The 25,168-nt window shown below is 47.5% G+C and overlaps 1 protein-coding gene across 5 annotated transcripts in view; it reads left to right on the plus strand.

Moving 5' to 3' along the window:
• LOC126164718 (tight junction protein ZO-1) overlaps positions 1 to 25,168 on the plus strand; it is a 736,986-nt gene that overhangs the window by 285,870 nt on the left and 425,948 nt on the right. For all 5 annotated transcript variants that reach the window (XM_049920263.1, XM_049920266.1, XM_049920267.1 and 2 more), the window contains exon 2: positions 9,014 to 9,186. In XM_049920263.1, the coding sequence (XP_049776220.1) occupies positions 9,014 to 9,186 (173 nt within the window). The remainder of the gene's footprint in view (positions 1 to 9,013; positions 9,187 to 25,168) is intronic.

Below are 25,168 nucleotides of genomic sequence, written 5' to 3' on the forward strand. Positions count from 1 at the left end.
AAGGCAATAGCGAGTCAAAAGCACAGCGGCAATAGCGAAATGTACTCAACTTCAGTCCCGTAGGAAAACCTGCCGCCCTCAGTGCTCAAAACATTCCCGGAGCAACTGTCCTCGGCGACTCCCACTATTCTCCGGAACAGCAACATCACAGCTCCTTATTTCAATCCTCTTCCGACAAGAACAAGCGTAATCGGAGCTAACGGCTTCTCCGAGCCAGACACGCTATGCCGTAGAACCTCACGGTGGAATGAGCCGGCCGACACCACACAAACCACCGCAAGTAAGACCGACACGCACTTCCGGAGTGGATGGCGTACCGCCACGCTTCACCAGTCAGTCACTCCACACCCCTGACCTAGAGGGCGGTGGGGGAGTGGGGGGGGGGGGCGTGAGACGAGGAGAACAGACGGCGACGCCACGCGGGAAAGCGCCGGCGGGAAGCCAAGGCGTAACTACGGCGAGTGTTTAAACGAGGCGGACAGAAGCACGTGTCACCCGGTGACACGACATCTTTCTATGAGAACGTGAAGTCCACGAATGGCTGCAGATGATCGGCAAGTAGACGAGAGTAAGCATTTGCAGTCAACGGTCGCTTCACGTGGACCGCAGGACCCAGTCCACGGAGACAAAGGGCGCACCGTTATGGAGCCGGCACCAGCTTGCACTGTGCCTTGTTCACAACTTGGGTTCACGGCAGGGCTGGCTCTGCGCCGTGCTCGAACCCTATCGTCAGCTCTTACCAATTGAAATCGGGAGTCGTCGGACCGCCACAGTTTTCCAGCCGTCTAGCGCCGAACCGATATGCTCACCTACCGGGAGAGGCGCTGCAGGCGATGTCGCACTGTCAGCGAAGGCACTCGCGGCGGTCGTCTGCTCCCACAGCCCATTAACGCCAAATGTCGCCACTGTCCTAACGGATACGTTCGTCGAACGTCCACCATTGATTTCTATGGTTTATTTCACGCAGTGTTGCTTCTCTGCTATTACTGACAGCTCTATGTTCTCCGTCGTTAAGTGATGGCAGTCCGTTGTCTGCTGCCAGAGGTAATGTCTAAAATCTGGTAACCTGGCCACAGTCTTTGTGGATTCGCTAACGATATCCGAAATAGATTTTCCCGTGCGGCTATCTGCAACTGTCATTACGCGTTCGAAGTCTGTTGCTTTCCGTCCCGTGGCCATAGTCACTTCGGATACCTTTTCGCACGAACCACCTGAGTACAAACGGCAGCTCCGGCGATGCGCAGCCCTTGTATATACTGTGCACGCGATACTACCGCCATCCGCGTGCGTGCACATGGCTCTCCCGTGACCTCTGCCACTTCAGTCTAGAAGGAAGATCCACAGTATTCGCCATCCGCACACATCGAGGAAGCCGTACGAGGAACTGGAAGCGAAGTGAGCGTTTCTTTGTGGCAGTTGGGCAACGGTGCATAGTTTGGCCTCGACGTTGAGCGCTGTGTTCGAGGAAACCAGCTCCAGTCCGTGTGGAGTCAACCGACAAGTAATTTTAACCAGGCGATGTATGGCCAGCGCCGTGCTGCTGCGGCCCCCTGTCTGGTCCCCTTCCCCTGTACAACTTCCGTCCAAGTCCTCTGGACACACTTCAGCTGCTCGACTGCTCTACTTGTCTCCAAGGCTGTTATTTCACACCCTCGGAGAGACGTCAGGATTTACACAGCCCCTTTGTGGACTGCGACCGATTAAGAAGCAGAGCGAGGGTTCGTTTCCTCTCCGGCTCCAACCCCGTTGCTCAGTTGTACGAAAGTTTGTTGTACGTCCTGCGACGGCCGTTGTGCGGTGGCACGTAAATCATTGCAATACGAAAGTCAATTGTGGGCAGTGTCCGTCAGTGGAAATACCGCCGCGTCCTGCGGTAAGCCGAGGCAGCGATCGCTGTTGCCTTAGCCGGCCGCTCGCCGCACGCGTGGTGCGGTTGGGGAGGTGGAACCAGGGACAGCCGCGGAAGTGTGCGCCTTCCCCGTACTCGATTCTGCGGTACAGCCGGCAGCTGGGCGGAAGTGCTCGGGGTGTCCGGCTGCTGAGGCAGATAATTCTGAACAAGTGCAAACTTAATTTTCACGAGAAATATTTACAAACTGGGGCTAAAATTTCTACCGCCTACAATTAATAGCCGCGCCGGATTAGCCGAGCGGTCTGAGGCGCTGCAGTCATGGACTGTGAGGCTGGTCCCGGCGGAGGTTCGAGTCCTCCCTCGGGCATGGGTGTGTGTGTGTTTGTCCTTAAGATAGTTTAGGTTAAGTAGTGTGTAAGCTTAGGGACTGATGACCCTAGCAGTTAAGTCCCATAAGATTTCACACACATATTTTTTTTTCTTTTTTACAATTAATAACGAAGACCAAATAGTGAGAAACATCACAGTCGTCTGTTTCGTGTTCAGAAAAAAAGAACACCTGGAAAGAGTAGAGATAGGACGTTCATATTCACAGGAAGTGCGTTCTGCAGTAGTGATTAGCATTTGAACCGTGTCGGCCAACGGGTTCTAGGTGAACATCAATATCGCGGCTCAAAACCACTTACCGGTAAAATGTGCCTGCGACTCTCGTTGTTCCTGTAAACCGAAGATATTGGATCAGTGTGACTCGAGCAGACGTGCAGGGTCCCTCAAAGACGTATACGCAAACCGTACTGTCAGATCAGTGGGTTTGAAAGGGGGCGTATTTTTGGCATGACAGAACGTGATGCATCCACCCGGCAAGAATGGTTCACGGAAGGCCGTAGAACAGGACGGGATGGAGCAGGCTGCACCAGCCAGACCACCCCAGAGAAGAGCGACACCTCATCCCAATGGCGTTGCGTTCTCCTCGTCTTTCTAGGGGACTTATGACCTAAGACGTTGAGTCCCATAGTGCTCAGAGCCATTTGAGCCATTTCTTCTCGTCTCTGACGCAACAGTGGAACAGCGTAACGCATTGTACGCTACCAGGGGTGACAGTCCGTGGCTGTTTATTGCGGCATGGGTTACGTGCGCGGCGTCCACCTCTCCATCTACCTTTGACGAATGTGTAGAAACATGCTAGACGGCAACGGTGTATGGAACGACGTCACTCGCGACGAGGAATGGCATCAAACAGTGTTTTCGGACGCATACAGGTTCTGTTTGATTGAAAATGACGGCCGATTTTGATTTGCTTCAGACAGCGGGAGCGGCATCACAGTGACTGCATTCGCATCAGACGTACAGTACCAGCTCGAGGCCTTATGGTGTGGCTGTTATTGGGTAGAACCACACGTCACAGTTGGTGCATATCCAGGGCACTGTGACCAGTGTGACCTACGCGAATGAGGTCCTGCGACCCGCACCTATACCCTTTCCGCACAACATCCCAGACATTATTTTTCAGCAAGTCAGTGCACGACCACGTGTTCCTCCACGAACACGTGCACTCTTGCTGTCACAGGATGTCACCCTTTTGCTCTGGCCCACCAGATCACCACCAATTGTCAATCGAAAATGTGTGGCGTCTCGTGAAACGACGGGTCGAGTGCTGTGGCCCAGTGCCAGTCACCGGAGATGAGTGCAGCACGGATGGTTAAAACACAGGACACCATTCGCGACTTACACGGGTCGATGCCATCACTCGTGGAACAAGTTATCAGGGCCCATGGCGGACCCTGTGCCTACTAGGCAACGGGACACATGCTAAACCGAGGTGAGTGAAAAGCAGGACGTACTAACGCACATGTCCTGTGAATATGAACGTCCTATCTCTAGTCGTTCAAGGTGTTCTGGTTTTTTCTGATCAGGAGTTACATTCAGCTCCAGTGCCAAACGTTAAAAGATAGGCGCTCTGCGTCACGGACAGGTTTCATTGTTTCAATTCCGAAAGTAGCCGCTCTGAGAAGAGTGAGGAACAATTACTTCTCTCACACAAAGTGCCCAACTGGCTCTCGTCTTACATATATATTTACCGGTCTTTTATATATATATATATATATATATATATATATATATATATATATATATATATTACCGTAAAGCTTTTTCTCAGTGTTCTTTTCACCAAGGGAAGTCGCTCCATGCAGCCACCTGTGTAGTACGGATGAAAGTAATCTGCGATTCTCAGTGTGGTTAGGAAGGGCGAGCTGCGACTGTAGTTATGAGCGGGACAACAAACACGCTCTTCAGTACGTCAGCGTAGCGGCGTAGGCCACCTCGAGGGCTCATTTCAAGCTTAGAACCTTCTTTACGGCAAGAAGGTTTGTCAGCACGGGATGTTGCTCACCGAATTTACGGACACCACAGGAGTGTCATTCTTAAGTGCGGCTGTTACCCCGAGACACGAAACGTGCAAAGCGTGCCCCGCGGGAGGTGGGTAGGGGGGGGGGGGGGGGCGGTCAAGCACACCGGCCGGCGGCCGCCAGTCGCGAATGCTGACTTGGCCGCGCCCCGAACAGCCGGGGTCCCTTCTCGAGGCACCTGGGACGCCCGTGTCTGCCTGGACAGCTTGCAGCCGTCTCCACACGTTCAGTTTGCCGTCTCGGCGTCCGTTGCAACAGTCACCTCATGTCCCAAGTCCGCACCACCGTAATGCACGGTGGAATATCTCTAGTAGAAGCTAGGTCAGTGGCATTACTGATTACCTTTTTAACTGTGCCCTCTTTCGACATTACGTCGTACCTGTTTTCATTCATCCTTGCTCTTTTTTATATTGGTGCAGTATACAAGGTGATTCAGCTGCCCCTGCCGTGTCTTTTTAAGCAACCCACAATGTTACAATGTTGTGGCTGCCCTTCATAAACCACGAGCAAGATTTCCATTTTTCTCTGACTCGCCAAGGACGAACTATTAGTCTTACTTAAAAAGTGAGCAGGGCCTTTATCAAGGGTATTTAATATAGCTATATTGTGCACTAGGATACGTTTTGCGCCGGAGGCCACGTTTTTCGAGTTATTAGAGAAAAATTTACAAAACTGTCCTTCAAAAGCACCTCCACACCACACCCGTCCCTGACCAGTCAGGTTTGCTAGTACGCTGCTCGTGGCACTCCCTGCTGCCACTGTACGAAGATTACCGACTGCCCGAACTATTCCCGATGGTTCGGACTTTATCGGTGTCCTTTGATTCAGCTGTTACGACACCAGCATAGTCGGCTACTTCGTAAAAAATATTAATTTATACGTGCCCAAGAGGACAAAGGACGATAAGCTACTTTTGTAAACGTTACGTTAAACCTAATTACATTGACATTTCCATCCAAATTTAACGCTTACGAACACAGTAGTTTCCTGCTCAGAAGGCCTCACGAATACAACGATGTAATTGTTTATTTTATGGTGTTAAAATTCACAAACGTCGTTTTCACAATTCGTAAGTGCTCGAGAAAGCCGGTTACGTAATAAGGCCAGTCAGTGAAGACCAAGAAAAGATGGGAAATAATTCGTTAAGTCGCAAATATTTGTAGTATGGTGGACGAGAGCGCCATGAACATCACGATAGAAATCCTGACCCATACTGACTGTGCGTGGAAGCGGCGATGCGTTTGAAGGTGATTTGTACAGCAGCAATCTACAGACTCGGTCAGAACAGGCTAGCGTGGAGAGCTACGTCAGATGAGAAGAAGACGATAACAACAACAATAAAATTAATGTTAATAATTCAATGACAGCGAAGAAATATATATATATATATATATATATATATATATATATATATATATATATATTCGTGAACTTATTGTGTATCTATACCTACACTAGTACATCTATATACAGGGTGTTACAAAAAGGTACGGCCAAACTTTCAGGAAACATTCCTCACACACAAATAAAGAAAAGATGTTATGTGGACATGTGTCCGGAAACGCTTAATTTCCATGTTAGAGCTCATTTTAGTTTCGTCAGTATGTACTGTACTTCCTCGATTCACCGCCAGTTGGCCCAATTGAAGGAAGGTAATGTTGACTTCGGTGCTTGTGTTGACATGCGACTCATTGCTCTGCAAGCACATCAGTACGTAGCATCAACAGGTTAGTGTTCATCACGAACGTGGTTTTGCGGTCAGTGCAATGTTTACAAATGCGGAGTTGGCAGATGCCCATTTGATGTACGGATTACCACGGGGCAATAGCCGTGGCGCGGTACGTTTGTATCGAGACAGATTTCCAGAACGAAGGTGTCCCGAAAGGAAGACGTTCGAAGCAATTGATCGGCGTCTTAGGGAGCACGGAACATTCCAGCCTATGACTCGCTACTGGGGAAGAGCTAGAACGACGAGCACACCTGCAATGGACGAGGCAATTCTTCGTGCAGTTGACGATTACCCTAATGTCAGCGTCAGAGAAGTTGCTGCTGTACAAGGTAACTTTGACCACGTCACTGTATGGAGAGTGCTACGGGAGAACCAGTTGTTTAGTTGTTTCCGTACCATGTACAGCGTGTGCAGGCACTATCAGCAGCTGATTGGCCTCCACGGGTACACTTCTGCGAATGGTCATCCAACAATGTGTCAATCTTCATTTCCGTGCAAATGTTCTCTTTACGGATGAGGCTTCATTCCAACGTGATCAAATTGTAATTTTTCACAATCAACATGTATGGGCTGACGAGAATCCGCACGCAATTGTGCAATCACCTCATCAACACAGATTTTCTGTGAACGTTGGGGCAGGCATTGTTGGTGATGTCTTGATTGGGACCCATGTTCTTCCACCTACGCTCAATGGAGAACGTTATCCTGATTTCATACGGGATACTCTACCTGTGCTGCTAGAACATGTGCGTTTACAAGTACGACACAAAATGTGGTTCATGCAAGATGGAGCTCCTGCACATTTCAGTCGAAGTGTTCGTACGCTTCTCAACAACAGATTCGGTGACCGATGGATTGGTAGAGGCGGACCAATTCCATGGCCTCCGCGCTCTCCTGACCTCAACCCTCTTGACTTTCATTTATGGGGGCATTTGAAAGCTCTTGTCTACGCAACCCCGGTACCAAATGTAAAGACTCTTAAGACTCTTCGTGCTCGTATTGTGGACGGCTGTGATACACTACGCCATTCTCCAGGGCTGCATCAGCGCATCAGGGATTACATGCGACAGAGGGTGGATGCATGTATCCTCGCTAACGGAGGACATTTTGAACATTTCCTGTAACAAAGTATTTGAAGTCACGCTGGTACGTTCTGTTGCTGTGTGTTTCCATTGCATGATTAATGTGATTTGAAGAGAAGTAATAAAATGAGCTCTAACATGGAAAGTAAGCGTTTCCGGACACATGTCCACATAACGTATTTTCTCTCTTTGTGTGTGAGTAATGTTTCCTGAAAGTTTGGCCGTACCTTTTTGTAACACCCTGTATAAATGTGGATAAGGTCTGGAAAGGCATCGGATTACGTTACCGTTAGTTTAAAAAAAAAAAAAAAAAAAAAAAAAAAAAAAAAAAAAAAAAAGACACCCGCATTGACATCTGCTATAATGGTAGATGCACTCGCTCACACTTCGTTATTCGTGTTGACACTCCTGAGGAGATGCTGTGATGGATGGGCGATGGGGGTTCTGTAATAGCCGTACCCTGGTAAATTTGTCTTCTTCGTGTTAGGAAATGGTCTTAACAACACTGTCTACTATTGTTCACCATTCATTATTTCTTGTAAGTTCTTGGTTGGTTAGCCCTTATTGGTTCACTAATTCCATTATAGCTGTCAGCCGCAGTGACTGATGTCATTGTCTTTAGTGTAAACTGGATGTGGGCCGTATCCAGTCAGATAACACACTGTGCCCCGACTGGGGTTCGAACCGCCGAGCGCCGTGCGTTGTATGGACGGGAGTAGTGGAGAGACTCCTTCCTCCTGTTTCGTTGTCCAAGTTGTTCTGCCACTTGGCAGTTGAGGAGTTGGGTCTCGACGATTAACCTTTCGTCTAATATTTTACGCAACTAGTGTGACGCTGCATGACATATTACCGTAATTCGTACCGGTTCGATTCCGACGACAACGAGTGAAACAATGTTTGCCGTAGTGCCGAATGCCGCGGTGGGTCTGAGAAGCACCCTTCTGTGCACGTCGCAGGATTTGCCCGTTCCGTGTGCGCCCAGGTCGTTGCGCGTAGAGCGTAGACAGTTGCTGCATAGCCAGTGTCGGACACGAAAATAGCATCACGATAGGTTCTCACTGCATACTTGTACGCATTCGGGTGGACGACGGTTCAATCCCGCGTCCGGCTATCCTGATTTAGGTTTTCCGTGATTTCCCTAAATCACTCCAGGCAAATGCCGGGATGGTTCCTCTGAAAGGGCACGGCCGACGTCCTTCCCAATCCTTCCCTAATCCGATGAGAGCGATGACCACGCTGTCTGGTCTCCTTCCCCAAACCAACCAACCAACCATACTTGTAATTGCTCTCGAGGCAGTTTAGTGCATAATGTTGTTTGCTTTGTGTCCGATTGTCTGAATGTGTCGTGCAAAGTTACGTTTTTCGTCGAGTCGGACTCCGAGATATCGCGTTACTGTTTGTCTGGTGACGGCGCTGCTGCCCAATTTAGCTGTAGGATTTCTACGTAATGAAAGTTGACCGTTAAGGAGTACGTATGTGATTTTCTGTGCTGCTGCGGTCAGTCTGCTGTGTAGACGCCTTCGGGAGAGGACCAGTACGCCATTCGTCACCCGATGAGCTCTTTCGAGTTACTCGATGCCACAGCGGAGACATCTTCGGCATACGCCACCGCTGCATCGACTCGGTCATCTTTTTCCAGTTGCCACGACGTAGACTCGACTGCGAAATCCCAAAATAGTGGCCCACAAGTCGACTCCTGTGGGTACCCTTCGGTAATTCTTTTATTACTTTTTCGTGTACCATCTGACCATTCCTGAACTGTGCCGCTAGAGTAATCTGAAGCTTCAGTATCGACACTGGGGGAAGCTATCCGTAACTCCCGTGATGTCACTTAGTACTGCTGTCGCGTATTTTTTGTTGCACGTATGTAATGTTTCGACCGTCTCGTTAAATGCATCTTCAATACAAATTAAGTGTAACCGGCGACGTGTGTGTGTTGCAGGGCGGCGAGCGCATCGCCTGGGAGTTCCACCAGGTGACGCTGACGCGCGTGCCGGGCTACGGCTTCGGCATCGCCGTGTCCGGCGGCCGCGACAACCCGCACTTCGCCAACGGAGACCCCGCCATCGCCATCTCGGACGTGCTGAAGGCGGGCCCCGCCGAGGGCAAGCTGCAGTGAGTGGCGCGCAGTCTGCGTCTGCATCTACATCTACATTTATACTCCGCAAGCCACCCAACGGTGTGTGGCGGAGGGCACTTTACGTGCCACAGTCATTACCTCCCTTTCCTGTTCCAGTCGCGTATGTTTTGTAAGCCACCTCCTTTGTCGATGGACTACATTTTCTAAGGACTCTCCCAATGAATCTCAACCTGGTACCCGCCTTACCAACAATTAATTTTATATGATCATTCCACTTCCAATCGTTCCGCACGCATACTCCCAGATATTTTACAGAAGTAACTGCTACCAGTGTTTGTTCTGCTATCATATAATCATACAATAAAGGATCCTTCTTTCTATGTATTCTCAATACATTACGTTTGTCTATGTTAAGTGTCAGTTGCCACTCCCTGCACCAAGTGCCTATCCGCTGCAGACCTTCCTGCATTTCGCTACAATTTTCTAATGCTGCAACTTCTCTGTATACTACAGCATCATCCGCGAAAAGCCGCATGGAACTTCCGACACTATCTACTAGGTCATTTATATATATTGTCAAAAGCAATGGTCCCATAACACTCACCTGTGGCACGCCAGAGGTTACTTTAATGTCTGTAGACGTCTCTCCGTTGATAACAACATGCTGTGTTCTGTTTGCTAAAAACTCTTCAATCCAGCCACACAGCTGGTCTGATATTGCGTAGGCTCTTACTTTGTTTATCAGGCGACAGTGCGGAACTGCCCCGCCAGTGCAGGCTCTGCCCTCCTCCTCCCGGCACTTCCCCGTCCACAGCCTTCACCGGCGCTCTAGAATACACCGAGGACGGACAAAAATGTGGGAACGCGGCCAGAAATACAGATGCTAGCCGGGCGTGCAGGTTGCGCCGCCGTTTCCGACCGCGGACGCCGACTGTACACTGTCCTCTTTTTACGCCATGTCCTAAAGTGATACGGCCATAATGGCATCGTCAAAACATATGAATATACGATTACGGCGGTATCACTTTAGGGCATGGCGTAAAAAAGATCTGAGGATGGTCATTACAGACTGAAACCGGCCACCGTCTAAAGAATTCATTTGTGATCAGAAACTAGAATAAAAAAGCATTTTACAGTATTGGATCACTGTTTGCATACACGATTATGTCGCAGTTGGTGAAATTTTTTAGTAGGTTCGTGTATAGCACGCGCCAATATTCTCGCAGAAAATCAAACAGCACATCGATATGTCAGCAATATGACCATATACATATGGAAAATTGTGAAAGAAATATAGTAAATGACATAAAATCGGTGAAACTCGGGGGAGACATGGTATAATCACGAAAAATTGTTGTTAGGTACGTAAAAATTGAGGGAAACAGCATGAAATATGTAAAATCGCGAAAACCTAGTAAAATTAAGGAAACTGACTGAGAGTACGAAAAATTACAGACAGATACCATGAAAAGAGTACTGAGCAAAATCAATAAAATTGCGTGTTATGGAAGAGGGGAGTAGACTGATGTTACATATACACACCTTAATAGTGGAGAGAGGAGACATTCTAAAGACCAAACGCCTACATTACCGTGCACATGAGCAATTTAACCTAACATCGTGGCATAGCTTCTGTGTGCAAGAGGAAGGTTACCAGGGGCGGTGGTAAACTGCGCTAAGACTGTCACTTCTCATCTGGCCACTGATGGTGATGTTTGTTTCTTTGTGTGCGTTTTCGGCTGTCGACGATCATTTTATTGGTCTGTTGTGAGCGTACCACGATTTCAGAACCGTAATCGGGCTTGAATTTCGTAAACTACAGGCGTCAGACACCCCTGGAAACATATTAAGTATTTTTGTTATGAAGAATCAATCTTTTCTTTGTTGTGCAAGGTAGTAGCTTTATACGTTACTGTCTGTGACCATAGTTTATCGTAGAGAAACTTGCAGGGAGAAAGTATGCCATGCGCTGGAAAAATATTTTTTACACTGTTAATATTAACAGCGTTGTATTACACACGACCATTAAGACGGAAGCCGCGCCGCTCTGGCAGAACAGCGTGTTTTAAGTGCAGCACTGTGTGTTCGACGATCATTTCTCTCTTGCTGATACGTTCTTGGTACTGACTCCGGACACTGGAACAATAGTTCAGAAGTGATAACGCAGTTGATTTACGTAAAATGCTTCAAACCACGTCCGTCTGGAGCTCCATCATGCATAAACCACACCTTTATTCTTTATAACTGTTATATCATAATAACGCTCCCATATGTGCTTTGCACCGATAAGGGGTGTTAACCTCCTGGACATGCGCGCATCTGGTGAGATCTTGTACACTTGGATGGGCGCTGTGAGTGAGATTGGTGCGGAAAAGTCCACGCTGAACAACAGCTACGGACCCGGCTCTTTCTGTTGCACAGTGTGCCCGTAGTGGCCCCCTACTCGTGGTCGGCTGCGAACTAAATCGGTGACAGAGTTTCAGGGAGGCTTGGTCAAAGACAGTGCGGGGAGATCTCTCAGTCTACAACTTCATCCTAAGACTGCGAGAATGGTCCGTGACTCCCAGCTGCATAGGGAAAGAGGGAAAGATGGGCAATCGTAATCGTAAATAAAGCACTACGATCGAGGCACTAGAAATATGCACATCAGTATAGGGCGTTGTCTGGTATACTTTGGTACATATATGTTCGAGACATCTGCTGCCACGTCACTGTGAAAGACGGCTTTAAATGTGGAGGTCATCAATCACCCTGAAGCAGCTGTTTGGAAACCGCCCAGAACGCCGTAAAACGGTACCTGTTTCCATATGTCGCGATGTCTTCCGCATTCTTTTTCTCGATAGGAAATACCGCCTCTGTCTTTTATTTCAATCATCCTGTGTGTATTGTGGAATCAGCAGCAGCATAATTTACACAAAACGATGTACAGTTTTCTGTGGGATGCAATGGATAGAAAACGTGTTAATGTCGGTTTTCCCGGCGGAGGTTCGAGTCCTCCCTCGGGCATGGGTGTGTGTTTGTCCTTAGGATAATTTAGGTTGAGTAGTGTGTAAGAAGAAGAAGAATATAATAATTCCAATCCCAAAGAAAGCAGGTGTTGACAGATGTGAAAATTACCGAACAATCAGTTTAATAAGCCACAGCTGCAAAATACTAACACGAATTCTTTACAGACGAATGGAAAAACTGGTAGAAGCCGACCTGGGGGAAGATCAGTTTGGATTCCCTAGGAATGTTGGAACACGTGAGGCAATACTGACCTTACGACTTATCTTAGAAGAAAGATTAAGGAAAGGCAAACCTACGTTTCTAGCATTTGTAGACTTAGAGAAAGCTTTTGACAATGTTGATTGGAATAGTCTCTTTCAAATTCTAAAGGTGGCAGGGGTAAAATACAGGGAGCGAAAGGCTATTTACAATGTGTACAGAAACCAGATGGCAGTTATAAGAGTCGAGGGACATGAAAGGGAAGCAGTGGTTAAGAAGGGAGTAAGACACGGTTGTAGCCTCTCCCCGATGTTATTCAATCTGTATATTGAGCAAGCAGTAAAGGAAACAAAAGAAAAATTCGGAGTAGGTATTAAAATCCATGGAGAAGAAATAAAAACTTTGAGGTTCGCCTATGACATTGTAATTCTGTCAGAGACAGCAAAGGACTTGGAAGAGCAGTTGAATGGAATGGATGGTGTCTTGAAGGGAGGATATAAGATGAACATCAACAAAAGCAAAACGAGGATAATGGAATGTAGTCGAATTAAGTCGGGTGATGTTGAGGGTATTAGATTAGGAAATGAGACACTTAAAGTAGTAAAGGAGTTTTGCTATTTGGGGAGCAAACTAACTGATGATGGTCAAAGTAGAGAGGATATAAAATGTAGACTGGCAATGGGAAGGAAAGTGTTTCTGAAGAAGAGAAATTTGTTAACATCGAGTATAGATGTAAGTGTCAGGAAGTCATTTCTGAAAGTATTTGTATGGAGTGTAGCCATGTATGGAAGTGAAACATGGACGGTAAATAGTTTGGACAAGAAGAGAATAGAAGCTTTCGAAATGTGGTGCTACAGAAGAATGCTGAAGATTAGATGGGTAAGATCACATAACTAATGAGGAAGTATTGAATAGGATTGGGGAGAAGAGAAGTTTGTGGCAAAACTTGACCAGAAGAAGGGATCGGTTGGTAGGACATGTTCTGAGGCATCAAGGGATCACCAATTTAGTATTGGAGGGCAGCGTGGAGGGTAAAAATCGTAGGGGGAGACCAAGAGATGAATACACTAAGCAGATTCAGAAGGATGTAGGTTGCAGTAGGTACTGGGAGATGAAGAAGCTTGCACAGGATAGAGTAGCATGGAGAGCTGCATCAAACCAGTCTCAGGACTGAAGACCATAACAACAACAACAACAACAGTGTGTAAGCTTAGGGACTGATGACCTTAGCAGTTAAGTCCCATAAGATTTCACACACATTTGAACATTTTTGAATGTCGGTTTAACACCTGACACAGACGTCTAAGTAGTGGGGGAAAAAAATGATGGCGGTATACGTAACTGTATTCATGCACTGCCTGGATGTGTTAGAGCAGAAAAAGACAGTGTATCTAAGAACAACACAGGGACCCTGTCTTGCATTGATAGTCTGTGAGATATAGTTCTCCTGTAGTACAGGTGACGAAACTTTACACTGGTCTGTGGAAGCGACTTCGATCACAAGCCACCTGCTCCAATGAACCAATCAATACCTGTATATTTAACAGGATCGGCACATATGGTCAACGCCGGCACACAGACTGTATTTGTTTTCGACAGATGAGAAGGCAGAAACCTTCCGATCTAGTTGTCTAACGGATGACGTTAGCGGAATTTGTGTTGATCATAGGTTTTCTCTGTTGGATGGTACAAAATACCGAAGTGGGAGACAATGTTTGGGTGACAGACACGAATGCACTCTGAGAGATGCAGATCTCCTTCGGACGGCAATACCTGTATGCAGTTTGGAGATGTATCGCAATGCACTAGGAATATCCTCGTCCTTCTTCCACGACGACTTCTTAATTTTCCCAACAAGAAAAACCACTGTAACTGCTCGTACTGTCTTTCCTACTACCTCGTGTTGCAGAGGAAACTTCTTTTGGCACTGGCCCTACACACTGTACACGGTTGGCGGAGCTACGACGACGTGTTCTAATTTCCACTGAATGGTCAAAACCTGGTAGTGTCGCAATAACTCAGCTCATCTTGTTTTTCTACAGGGCGCAAAAGGTCTTAGATGTAACACTCGCCGACTTCCTTTCAAGTCAGACTTAAATTGGGACTATCACGTGTACGAAGCTGCTGGGAAGGCGGAGTCTGAGGAACAGTTACAAGATGCAGAGGGACTGTCTAAAAACCAGCGCTGGAGTTTTTGCTTTATGGGGTCCTTAGCAGGTAGCTTCGAAAAAGGTGACTCGTTTTGAGGTATTAGAGTGGCACGAATATGATTCACCAGTGGCTGTAATAATTGAAAGACGTCTCTGCAGGATCCAACGCAAGTATGTGATTGAATGGATAGACTTGATTCCAAATCACAGACAGCATTTCTACCATAAAGCATAACGCAATGAGCCTGTAGACTGAAGATCGCTTTTTACGCAGGGTGACGGTAACATAGTCGCGACGATCGTGTTTTCAATAGCACGGTCCTTAAGTGAAATGTTGTTGTAGGCTGTAGAACCCCTCTGCGGTCAGCTTCAAATGTCTGTTCTCAGGCGGTGTTCCTCGCAAAGAACGTCGTCTTCCCTCCACCGATTCCCATTTGACCTGCCAGGTGCATGTAGTGCGGCTGATGAAAAAAAAAATTACTCGCCACGTAAAGTGACTCTCATGGTCAATTAAATTAATTAGCCTATCAATTTGGTCACAATAATGACCGCCTGGTGGGTGGAAGAGATGGCTAGGGCAGCACAGAATGATTCTTGGCAGGCGTATCTTTTTCCGTTGCGGCAATATCTTTTAACGAAATTTCTTCCCCAACCTACACAGGCTCCCACGATTTGTTTAGTAAATGCTAGTATCATATAGCATCACATTGGTAAAACGGGACCTGCCATAGCGTACAAAACAGCAACGTTTTCTTGAATTATAGTTTCTTGCTGTCGAACGTAATATGATTGTGATTTTTTCCGACATGTGAGCCGATGGCGTTAAAGACTGTATTTTCTGTTCGTATTTCACGTGTCTGATATGTTTGTAATACACACATGCATGACAGTTTATTTACAGACACTTGTTTGAACGCGAGAGACGCCCTCAGAGCGTGTAATTTGTCCATCAAGCTGTAAGAAATTGCTTAACATAGCTGTTTTTTTCTTCGGATTTTAATCGTCACTTTTTCTTTTATCCGATGACGGTTTTAGAATAACGAGGACATTCTGCAATGTTCAGTAGTTTTCGCATCAAAATACTGCAAGTTTTCTTTCCCGATTTTACGCAGAACGGACACGTCTCTGCTGATCATCTGTAACTGTCGGCGGTGCACTTCGTTGGATGTCGCAAAATAGTAAGATGCTAATTATATTCTGCAGTTGAAAGTAAAAACTATACCGATTTTTCTCATAAATTAAATGAAAATCGACTGCGCGTATTTTTGTGGAAAGAGGACATTTATTATCGTCGCAATAGTGTTTTCCTTTTTTAATAGGTGCTTGCCCGCCCAGTTGGCCGTGCGGTCTAACGCACGGCTTTCCGGGCGGTAAGGAGCGCCTGGTCCCCGGCACGAATCCGCCCGGCGGTTTTTAGGCGGTTTTCCATCTGCGTCGGCGAATGCGGGCTGGTTCCCCTTATTCCGCCTCAGTTACACTATGTCGGCGCTTGCCGCGGAAAGAAGTTCTCCACGTACGCGTACACCACCATTACTCTACCACGAAAACATAGTGGTTACACTCGTCAGACTTTCCATGGGAGGTCCACCGGGGGCCGAACCGCACAAAAACCCTGAAAGAGTGGTTCGGTGTTGTGTGACGGAGGGGTGAAGTGGACTGCGGTAGTCGTCGTGGGGTTGTGGACAACTGTGGCTGCGGCGGGGACGGAGCCTCTCCGTCGTTTCTAGGTCCCCGGTTAACATACAATACAATACAATACAATAGAAGCTTGATTGTAGGAGGCTCGTTGATATTAAATACAAATGTTACAGTCCAGTGCTCAGAACAGCGTGGTGGAAGAGTTCCGTAGAAGGTCACGGCTGTCCTTTTAGACTAACAACCTGCGGTCAGGACAGCCCTCACTTATCACGGTTTTGTTCTGACGGATGCCGGCTTCATACTCTATTGTATATGTAGCTTTTGTCGGTGTCGATAGCTTGCTCGCGGCAATACATTGTACTGAAGACACTGCGGACCAATTTGACCCTTCTCCGGAATTCCGTTGTTCTTCCAGAGGGGTCCACACTTTCTGAGCAATACATCTAACAGATTGCAAGTAAGAGTTGTGTTGACATTAAATGAAGAACGACATTTATAAAAGATGGGGTCCCTCCACGCCCACACCAACGTGGTGACCAAACCAATAGATTTTCTGTCGCCTCCGTATAACATTTTAGTTTTTGAATCAGGAGTCACAGGATGCGGGATTGTGGTGTTGTCCATGCATCTGGGTAAGATTGCTCATTAACATGGTCCATCAGGAGAGAGAAGTGGTCGAAAACGATCGAAGGGTAGCCGTTGTAAGGGCAGAGGAAAAAAAAGTGCCAAGCCAAGCGCCAAGGGAAAAAAACCTCTGCGGGAGTAGGGCGGGTAGTAAGGGCAGTAGCGGCTTGCTAGCTGCGACAGAGCATGCGAGGTGAGGTAAGGTTAGTGTGAGGTATCGTGCATCGTCACCTGTGTGCTGCGTGTTCGTTAACTGGGTCCGTCCTGGTGCCGCGGCTGGGCTCGCGTGTAGTCTCCTGCGCCTGCTGCAGTGGCTTCCTCCCTGGAACAAAGCAATTTGCTGCCGCGCCCTCTGCTCTCGGCGTCCTCGTCTACTGCACGGCGCAGGCCTTCTGCACTGTAGCTCCGAGCAGCTCCGTTTGTTCAGAGAGCTGCGCCGCTTCAGCGTCGGAGAAATGCAGGCCGTTCGCTCGCGCTCGTGCGATGAAGGCTGCCTTTTTGTCTTCTCGGTCCCTTGCGGGGGCCGGTCCCGCAGCGGTCGGCGTCGCCGCCGGTTCCGCTGGGGTTGCGGTTTTCTTCTTTGCACCTCTCACCTGCGGTGCTGCTGGGGCAACCGCTGGGACAGGCGCGCGAACGTCCTTCTGCGAGGTCGCAGGAGTGTTCGCAGGTACTGCTGCACTGAGGCCTTGGGCGAAGACTGCACGCAGTTGCCTCTACATCTACATCTACATCTACACTCCGCAAGCCACCCAACGGTGTGTGGCGGAGGGCACTTTACGTGCCACTGTCATTACCTCCCTTTCCTGTTCCAGTCGCGTATGGTTCGCGGGAAGAACGACTGCCGGAAAGCCTCCGTGCGCGCTCTAATCTCTCTAATTTTACATTCGTGATCTCCTCGGGAGGTATAAGTAGAGGGAAGCAATATATTCGATACCTCATCCAGAAACGCACCCTCTCGAAACCTGGCGAGCAAGCTACACCGCGACGCAGAGCGCCTCTCTTGCAGAGTCTGCCACTTGAGTTTGCTAAACATCTCCGTAACGCTATCACGGTTACCAAATAACCCTGTGACGAAACGCGCCGCTCTTCTTTGGATCTTCTCTATCTCCTCCGTCAACCCGATCTGGTACGGATCCCACACTGATGCGCATTACTAAAGTATAGGTCGAACGAGTGTTTTGTAAGCCACCTCCTTTGTTGATGGACTACATTTTCTGAGGACTCTCACAATGAATCTCAACCTGGTACCCGCCTTACCAACAATTAATTTTATATGATCATTCCACTTCAAATCGTTCCGCACGCATACTCCCAGATATTTTACAGAAGTAACTGCTACCAGTGTTTGTTCTGCTATCATAAAATCATACAATAAAGGATCCCTCTTTCTATGTATTCGCAATACATTACATTTGTCTAAGTTAAGGGTCAGTTGCCACTCCCTGCACCAAGTGCCTATCCGCTGCAGATCATCCTGCATTTCGGTACAATTTTCTAATGCTGCAACTTCTCTGTATACTACAGCATCATCCGCGAAAAGCCGCATGGAACTTCCGACACTATCTACTAGGTCATTTATATATATATTGTGAAAAGCAATGGTCCCATAACACTCCCCTGTGGCACGCCAGAGGTTACTTTAACGTCTGTAGACGTCTCTCCGTTGATAACAACGTGCTGTGTTCTGTTTGCTAAAAACTCTTCAATCCACCCACACAGCTGGTCTGATATCCCGTAGGCTCTTACTTTGTTTATCAGGCGACAGTGCGGAACTGTATCGAACGCCTTCCGGAAGTCAAGGAAAATAGCATCTACCTGGGAGCCTGTATCTAATATTTTCTGCGTCTCATGAACAAATAAAACGAGTTGGGTCTCACACGATCGCTGTTTCCGGAATCCATGTTGATTCCTACATAGTAGATTCTGGGTTTCCAAAAACGACATGATACTCGAGCAAAAAACATGTTCTAAAATTCTACAACAGATCGACGTCAGAGATATAAGTCTATAGTTTTGCGCATCTGCTCGACGACCCTTCTTGAAGACTGGGACTACCTGTGCTCTTTTCCAATCATTTGGAACCTTCCGTTCCTCTAGAGACTTGCGGTACACGGCTGTTAGAATGGGGGCAAGTTCTTTCGCGTACTCTGTGTAGAATCGAATTGGTATCCCGTCAGGTCCAGTGGACTTTCCTCTGTTGAGTGATTCCAGTTGCTTTTCTATTCCTTGGACACTTATTTCGATGTCAGCCATTTTTTCGTTTGTGCGAGGATTTAGAGAAGGAACTGCAGTGCGGTCTTCCTCTGTGAAACAGCTTTGGAAAAAGGTGTTTAGTATTTCAGCTTTACGCGTGTCATCCTCTGTTTCAATGCCTTCATCGTCCCGGAGTGTCTGGATATGCAATTTCGATCCACTTACTGATTTAACGTAAGACCAGAACTTCCTAGGATTTTCTGTCAAGTCGGTACATAGAATTTTACTTTCGAATTCACTGAACGCTTCACGCATAGCCCTCCTTACGCTAACTTTGACATCGTTTAGCTTCTGTTTGTCTGAGAGGTTTTGGCTGCGTTTACACTTTGAGTGAAGCTCTCTTTGCTTTCGCAGTAGTTTCCTAACTTTGTTGTTGTACCACGGTGGGTTTTTCCCGTCCCTCACAGCTTTACTCGGCACGTACCTGTCTAAAACGCATTTTACGATTGCCTTGAACTTTTTCCATAAACACTCAACATTGTCAGTGTCGGAACAGAAATTTTCGTTTTGATCTGTTAGGTAGTCTGAAATCTGCCTTCTATTGTTGTTGTTGTGGTCTTCAGTCCTGAGACTGGTTTGATGCAGCTCTCCATGATACTCTATCCTGTGCAAGCTTCTTCATCTCCCAGTACCTACTGCAACCTACATCCTTCTGAATCTGCTTAGTGTATTCATCTCTTGGTCTCCGCCTACGATTTTTACCCACCACGCTGCCCTCCAATATTAAATTGGTGATCCCTTGATGCCTCAGAACATGTCCTACCAACCGATCCCTTCTTCTGGTCAAGTTGTGCCACAAACTTCTCTTCTCCCCAATCCTATTCAATACTTCCTCATTAGTTATGTGATCTACCCATCTAATCTTCAGCATTCTTCTGTAGCACCACATTTCGAAAGCTTCTATTCTCTTCTTGTCCAAACTATTTACCGTCCATGTTTCACTTCCATACATGGCTACACTCCATACAAATACTTTTAGAAATGACTTCCTGACACTTAAATCTATACTCGATGTTAACAAATTTCTCTTCTTCAGAAACGCTTTCCTTGCCATTGCCAGTCTACATTTTATATCCTCTCTACTTCGACCATCATCAGTTATTTTGCTCCCCAAATAGCAAAACTCCTTTACTACTTTAAGTGTCTCATTTCCTAATCTAATTCCCTCAGCATCACCCGACTTAATTCGACTACATTCCATTATCCTCGTTTTGCTTTTGTTGATGTTCATCTTATATCCTCCTTTCAAGACACTGTCCATTCCGTTCAACTGCTCTTCCAGGTCCTGTCATCGGCAAACCTCAAGGTTTTTATTTCTTCTCCATGGATTTTAATACCTACTCCGAATTTTTCTTTTGTTTCCTTTACTGCTTGCTCACTATACAGATTGAATAACATCGGGGAGAGGCTACAACCCTGTCTCACTCCCTTCCCAACCACTGCTTCCCTTTCATGTCCCTCGACTCTTATAACAGCCATCTGGTTTCTGTACAAATTGTAAATAGCCTTTCGCTCCCTGTATTTTACCCCTGCCACCTTTAGAATTTGAAAGAGAGTATTCCAGTCAACATTGTCAAAAGCTTTCTCTAAGTCTACAAATGCTAGAAATGTAGGTTTGCCTCTCCTTAATCTTTCTTCTAAGATAAGTCGTAAGGTCAGTATTGCCTCACGTGTTCCAGTATTTCTACGGAATCCAAACTGATCTTCCCCGAGGTCGGCTTCTACTAGTTTTTCCATTCGTCTGTAAAGAATTCGTGTTAGTATTTTGCAGCTGTGGCTTATTAAACTGATTGTTCGGTAATTTTCACATCTGTCAACACCTGCTTTCTTTGGGATTGGAATTATTATATTCTTCTTGAAGTCTGAGGGTATTTCGCCTGTTTCATACATCTTGCTCACCAGATGGTAGAGTTTTGTCAGGACTGGCTCTCCCAAGGCCGTCAGTAGTTCCAATGGAATGTTGTCTACTCCGGGGGCCTTGTTTCGACTGAGGTCTTTCAGTGCTCTGTCAAACTCTTCACGCAGTATCGTATCTCCCATTTCATCTTCATCTACATCCTCTTCCATTTCCATAATATTGTCCTCAAGTACATCGCCCTTGTATAGACCCTCTATTCCTCTTCTTTTACTCTTCTATTACTCTTGCTAAACAGATACACCTTCCTCCCTTTTTTTATATTTCTATTAACTTCCATATTCAGGGATGCTGCAACGGCCTTATGATCACTGATTCCCTGTTCTGCGCTTACAGAGTCGAAAAGTTCGGGTCTGTTTGTTATCAGTAGGTCCAAGATGTTATCTCCACGAGTCGGTTCTCTGTTTAATTGCTCGAGGTAATTTTCGGATAGTGCAGTCAGTATAGTGTCACTCGATGCTCTGTCCCTACCACCCGTCCTAAACATCTGAGTGTCCCAGTCTATATCTGGTAAATTGAAATCTCCACCTAAGACTATAACATGCTGAGAAAATTTATGTGAAATGTATTCCAAATTTTCTCTCAGTTGGTCTGCCACTAATGCTGCTGAGTCGGGAGGTCGGTAAAAGGAGCCAATTATTAACCTAGCTCGGTTGTTGAGTGTAACCTCCACCCATAATAATTCACAGGAACTATCCACTTCTACTTCACTACAGGATAAACTACTACTAACAGCGACGAACACTCCACCACCGGTTGCATGCAATCTATCCTTTCTAAACACCATCTGTACCTTTGTAAAAATTTCGGCAGAACTTATCTCTGGTTTCAGCCAGCTTTCTGTACCTATAACGATTTCAGCTTCGGTGCTTTCTATCAGCGCTTGAAGTTCCGGTACTTTACCAACGCAGCTTCGACAGTTTACAATTACAATACCGATTGCTGCTTGGTCCCCGCATGTCCTGACTTTGCCCCGCACCCGTTGAGGCTGTTGCCCTTTCTGTACTTGCCCAAGGCCATCTAACCTAAAAAACCGCCCAGCCCACGCCACACAACCCCTGCTACCCGTGTAGCCGCTTGTTGCGTGTAGTGGACTCCTGACCTATCCAGCGGAACCCGAAACCCCACCACCCTATGGCACAAGTCGAGGAATCTGCAGCCCACACGGTCGCAGAACCGTCTCAGCCTCTGATTCAGCCCCTCCACTCGGCTCTGTACCAAAGGTCCGCAGTCAGTGCTGTCGACGATGCTGCAGATGGTGAGCTCTGCTTTCATCCCGCTAGCGAGACTGGCAGTCTTCACCAAATCAGAAAGCCGCCGGAAGCCAGAGAGGATTTCCTCCCATAGCGACACACATCATTGGTGCTGACATGAGCGACCACCTGCAGATGGGTGCACCCTGTACCCTTCATGGCATCCGGAAGGACCCTTTCCACATCTGGAATGACTCCCCCCGGTATGCACACGGAGTGCACATTGTTTTTCTTCCCCTCTCCCTAAGGGGCCCCATTACGCGCCTGACGTTGGAGCTCCCAACTACCAGTATGCCCACCCTCTGCGATCGCCCGGATCTTGCAGACTGAGGGGCAACCTCTGGAACAGGTAAAAGGAGCCTCGAGGCCTCTTCCTTCTCTGCAGCCACGGCGGCTGCGAAGGCAGCCCTCTCTGCCGCCGTGACGGCTTTGAGGGCTGCAGTGGCCTCCTTCACGGCGGTGCCGAGTTCGAGGCCACATTTCTTCTCGGGAGCGCGAGCTGCATCCCGACTGCCCGTTTTCGGGCGGTTGTCCCTGCCCCTGCCCCTGGCAGGTGGAGCTGCTACTGCGGCCTCCGGCACGGCTGCGGCTCGAGAAAGCCGGGCAGCCGCGCCAGCTGGCGACGTGCAGGCCGCCACACCGGACACAAGTCGGCAGAACGTTGCTGCCGCTGCCGCGGTCGCAGGCGCGGCTGTCGTGCTCGCCGGAGCACTTGTCGCACCGCGCCGCCTTGCGGCAATACTTCGCGACGTGGCCCTCGCCCTGCCACCTGAAGAACTGGGGCCTGGGGTCCGTGGCGGTCTATTGGAGCCGTTGGGGGCGTGTGTAGTCTTAAGGTCGCCGGCGCAGGTGTCGGCCTGACAATTAGGGGCAGTGTATGGCGGTAGGGCTGTGTCACTATGCTTTAAACAAACAAGTGGCACTTGAAGTGGCCGTCCTTTTATCTCCTGTTGTTTAGTTGATTATACCTGCTGTTGTGTTCGCAAAGGACGATTGCCTCAAGGCAGACAGCGACCGCAGCCTGCTCGTGCACGCCAGAAGGGCTGTGGGCCGCAGAAAAGCCCGAGTCCCCATCCGTAGGTGGATGGATGGAGGGACGAGCGATGGGTGGGGTGAGGGGAGGTAAGAGGGCCTTCAATTTCGGCAGTCTGTGAGCGCCTGTCGAGGAGAACGCATGTTGAACTACCGCCCCCTCTGCACTCTTTTGGGACGAGGATTTTCCCCAGTACATTATGTCCCGTTTATTACGAGTGCTGGTTTTTGCACGACAATTTCGAAGTGTAATTATAACAGTGATACAGTTATTCCATCAGTTGTCGTAGGGTGTATCGGTTTTGGTTACCTGGGCTGCAGGGTGATTTTTGAGCATGCATCTTTAGCAAACTCTGGCATTAAATGACTGTAGATATGATACTCGGCTGTATGCTTACAGGTAGTACACTTATTAAACTCCGCTCTGTCCAGCACCAGCATGTCGTGCATGGGAACGAGTATAATACAGCAAGAGGAATGCGAAAAAAATTGACTAGTAAGCACCTCGAACCAGGGAATCAATAATTTCTTTCATTGTGTAATTAGGGCCAATTTTATGATTAATTACGTAATTACGTATGAACTTTAGGTCAGTTTCCCAACGAAAATAAATATAGTACACTAACCTAAAAAATGGTTCGAATGGCGCTAAGCACTATGGGAATTAACATCTGAGGTCATCAGTCCCCCAGACTTAGACACTACTTAAACCTAATGAACCTAAGGACAGCACACACATCCGTGCACGAGGCAGGATTCGAACCTGCGACCATAGCAGCAGCACGGTTCCGGACTGAAGCGCCTAGAACCGCTGGGCCACAAAGGCTGGCACACTAACCTAACCTTCCTCTCCTGCATGTGGACGGTTTCCGTGTGTTGGTGGCAGCACTTGGGCTTTCTGTTTCAGTCCCGGGAAGGACACCGCCATTTTTAATTTCCTGCCAATTCGAAGCGCCTCTGGTGGTATAATTGTTTTAGGAGGCCGGTCTTGGGCTTTCCTTCCAGGAGGACGATGCTTCAAGTCCCAGAAGGGGCACAGCCATTTTTAATTTCCCGCAAATTCGCAGGTGGGGGTGGGGTGGATTGTCATCACAGCCCTGGGACAAAGAAATTCCTACCAAAATTCGAAATTCCCACCAAACGTCTAAATTCCCGCCAGAAATGGAAATTCCCGCCAGGAGGGTAGGTTGTGGTCAGGGGGAATGGGGAGAGTGAAAAGGGGGGAGGGAGAAGGGGCCCTACGTGCAGGCTGAGGAAAACACGTGACGTCATCCGGGGATGGGGGTGAGGTTGGTTGGGGATGAGGGTGGGCGTGGTCGGGCGGATTAATTGATCAATGTAATTAATTTGCATATCTATTTTATATCAATTTGATAAAAAAATTGCGCTGTAACACTACCTCCCTACTACTCTCATTTGCTGCTGTGAACATAATACGACTTTGTGGTAGTAATTGTCGCCCTACCTCACGTATCAAATTCGTGACACTATTCGGTGACAATACAAATGAGTTGTCCGTCTTTGAAGTTATTCAGTGGCCTTTCGATCGTGTCTGGTGAGGATCGCATACCACACAGCAGTACTGGAGATGAGAACATACGCGTGTAGCATAGGCAGTCTCTTTAGTAGATCCGCTACATTTGTAGTACTCTACCAATAAAATGCCTTGTTTGGTTCGCATTTGGCAAATTTCCGGTCTGATGACGCCAGTTTAAATTGTTCTAATTGTAACCGAACGTATTTAGATCAGCCCTTTAAATTTGTATTATATATCGCGTAATTGAAATTTAACGGATTCTTTTTAGTAATTATGCAGACCTCACACCTTTTATTGTTCAGGGTCAATTGCTGCTTTTCTCACAGTAGAAATATTGTGTCTCAGTCTTTTCGCAATTGGTTATGATATTTCGATGACTTTACTAGACGGTAAACGACAGATGCATCT

The sequence above is a fragment of the Schistocerca cancellata genome, chromosome 1, assembly GCF_023864275.1.
Source record: "Schistocerca cancellata isolate TAMUIC-IGC-003103 chromosome 1, iqSchCanc2.1, whole genome shotgun sequence".
In the NCBI taxonomy this organism is placed as follows: domain Eukaryota; kingdom Metazoa; phylum Arthropoda; class Insecta; order Orthoptera; family Acrididae; genus Schistocerca; species Schistocerca cancellata.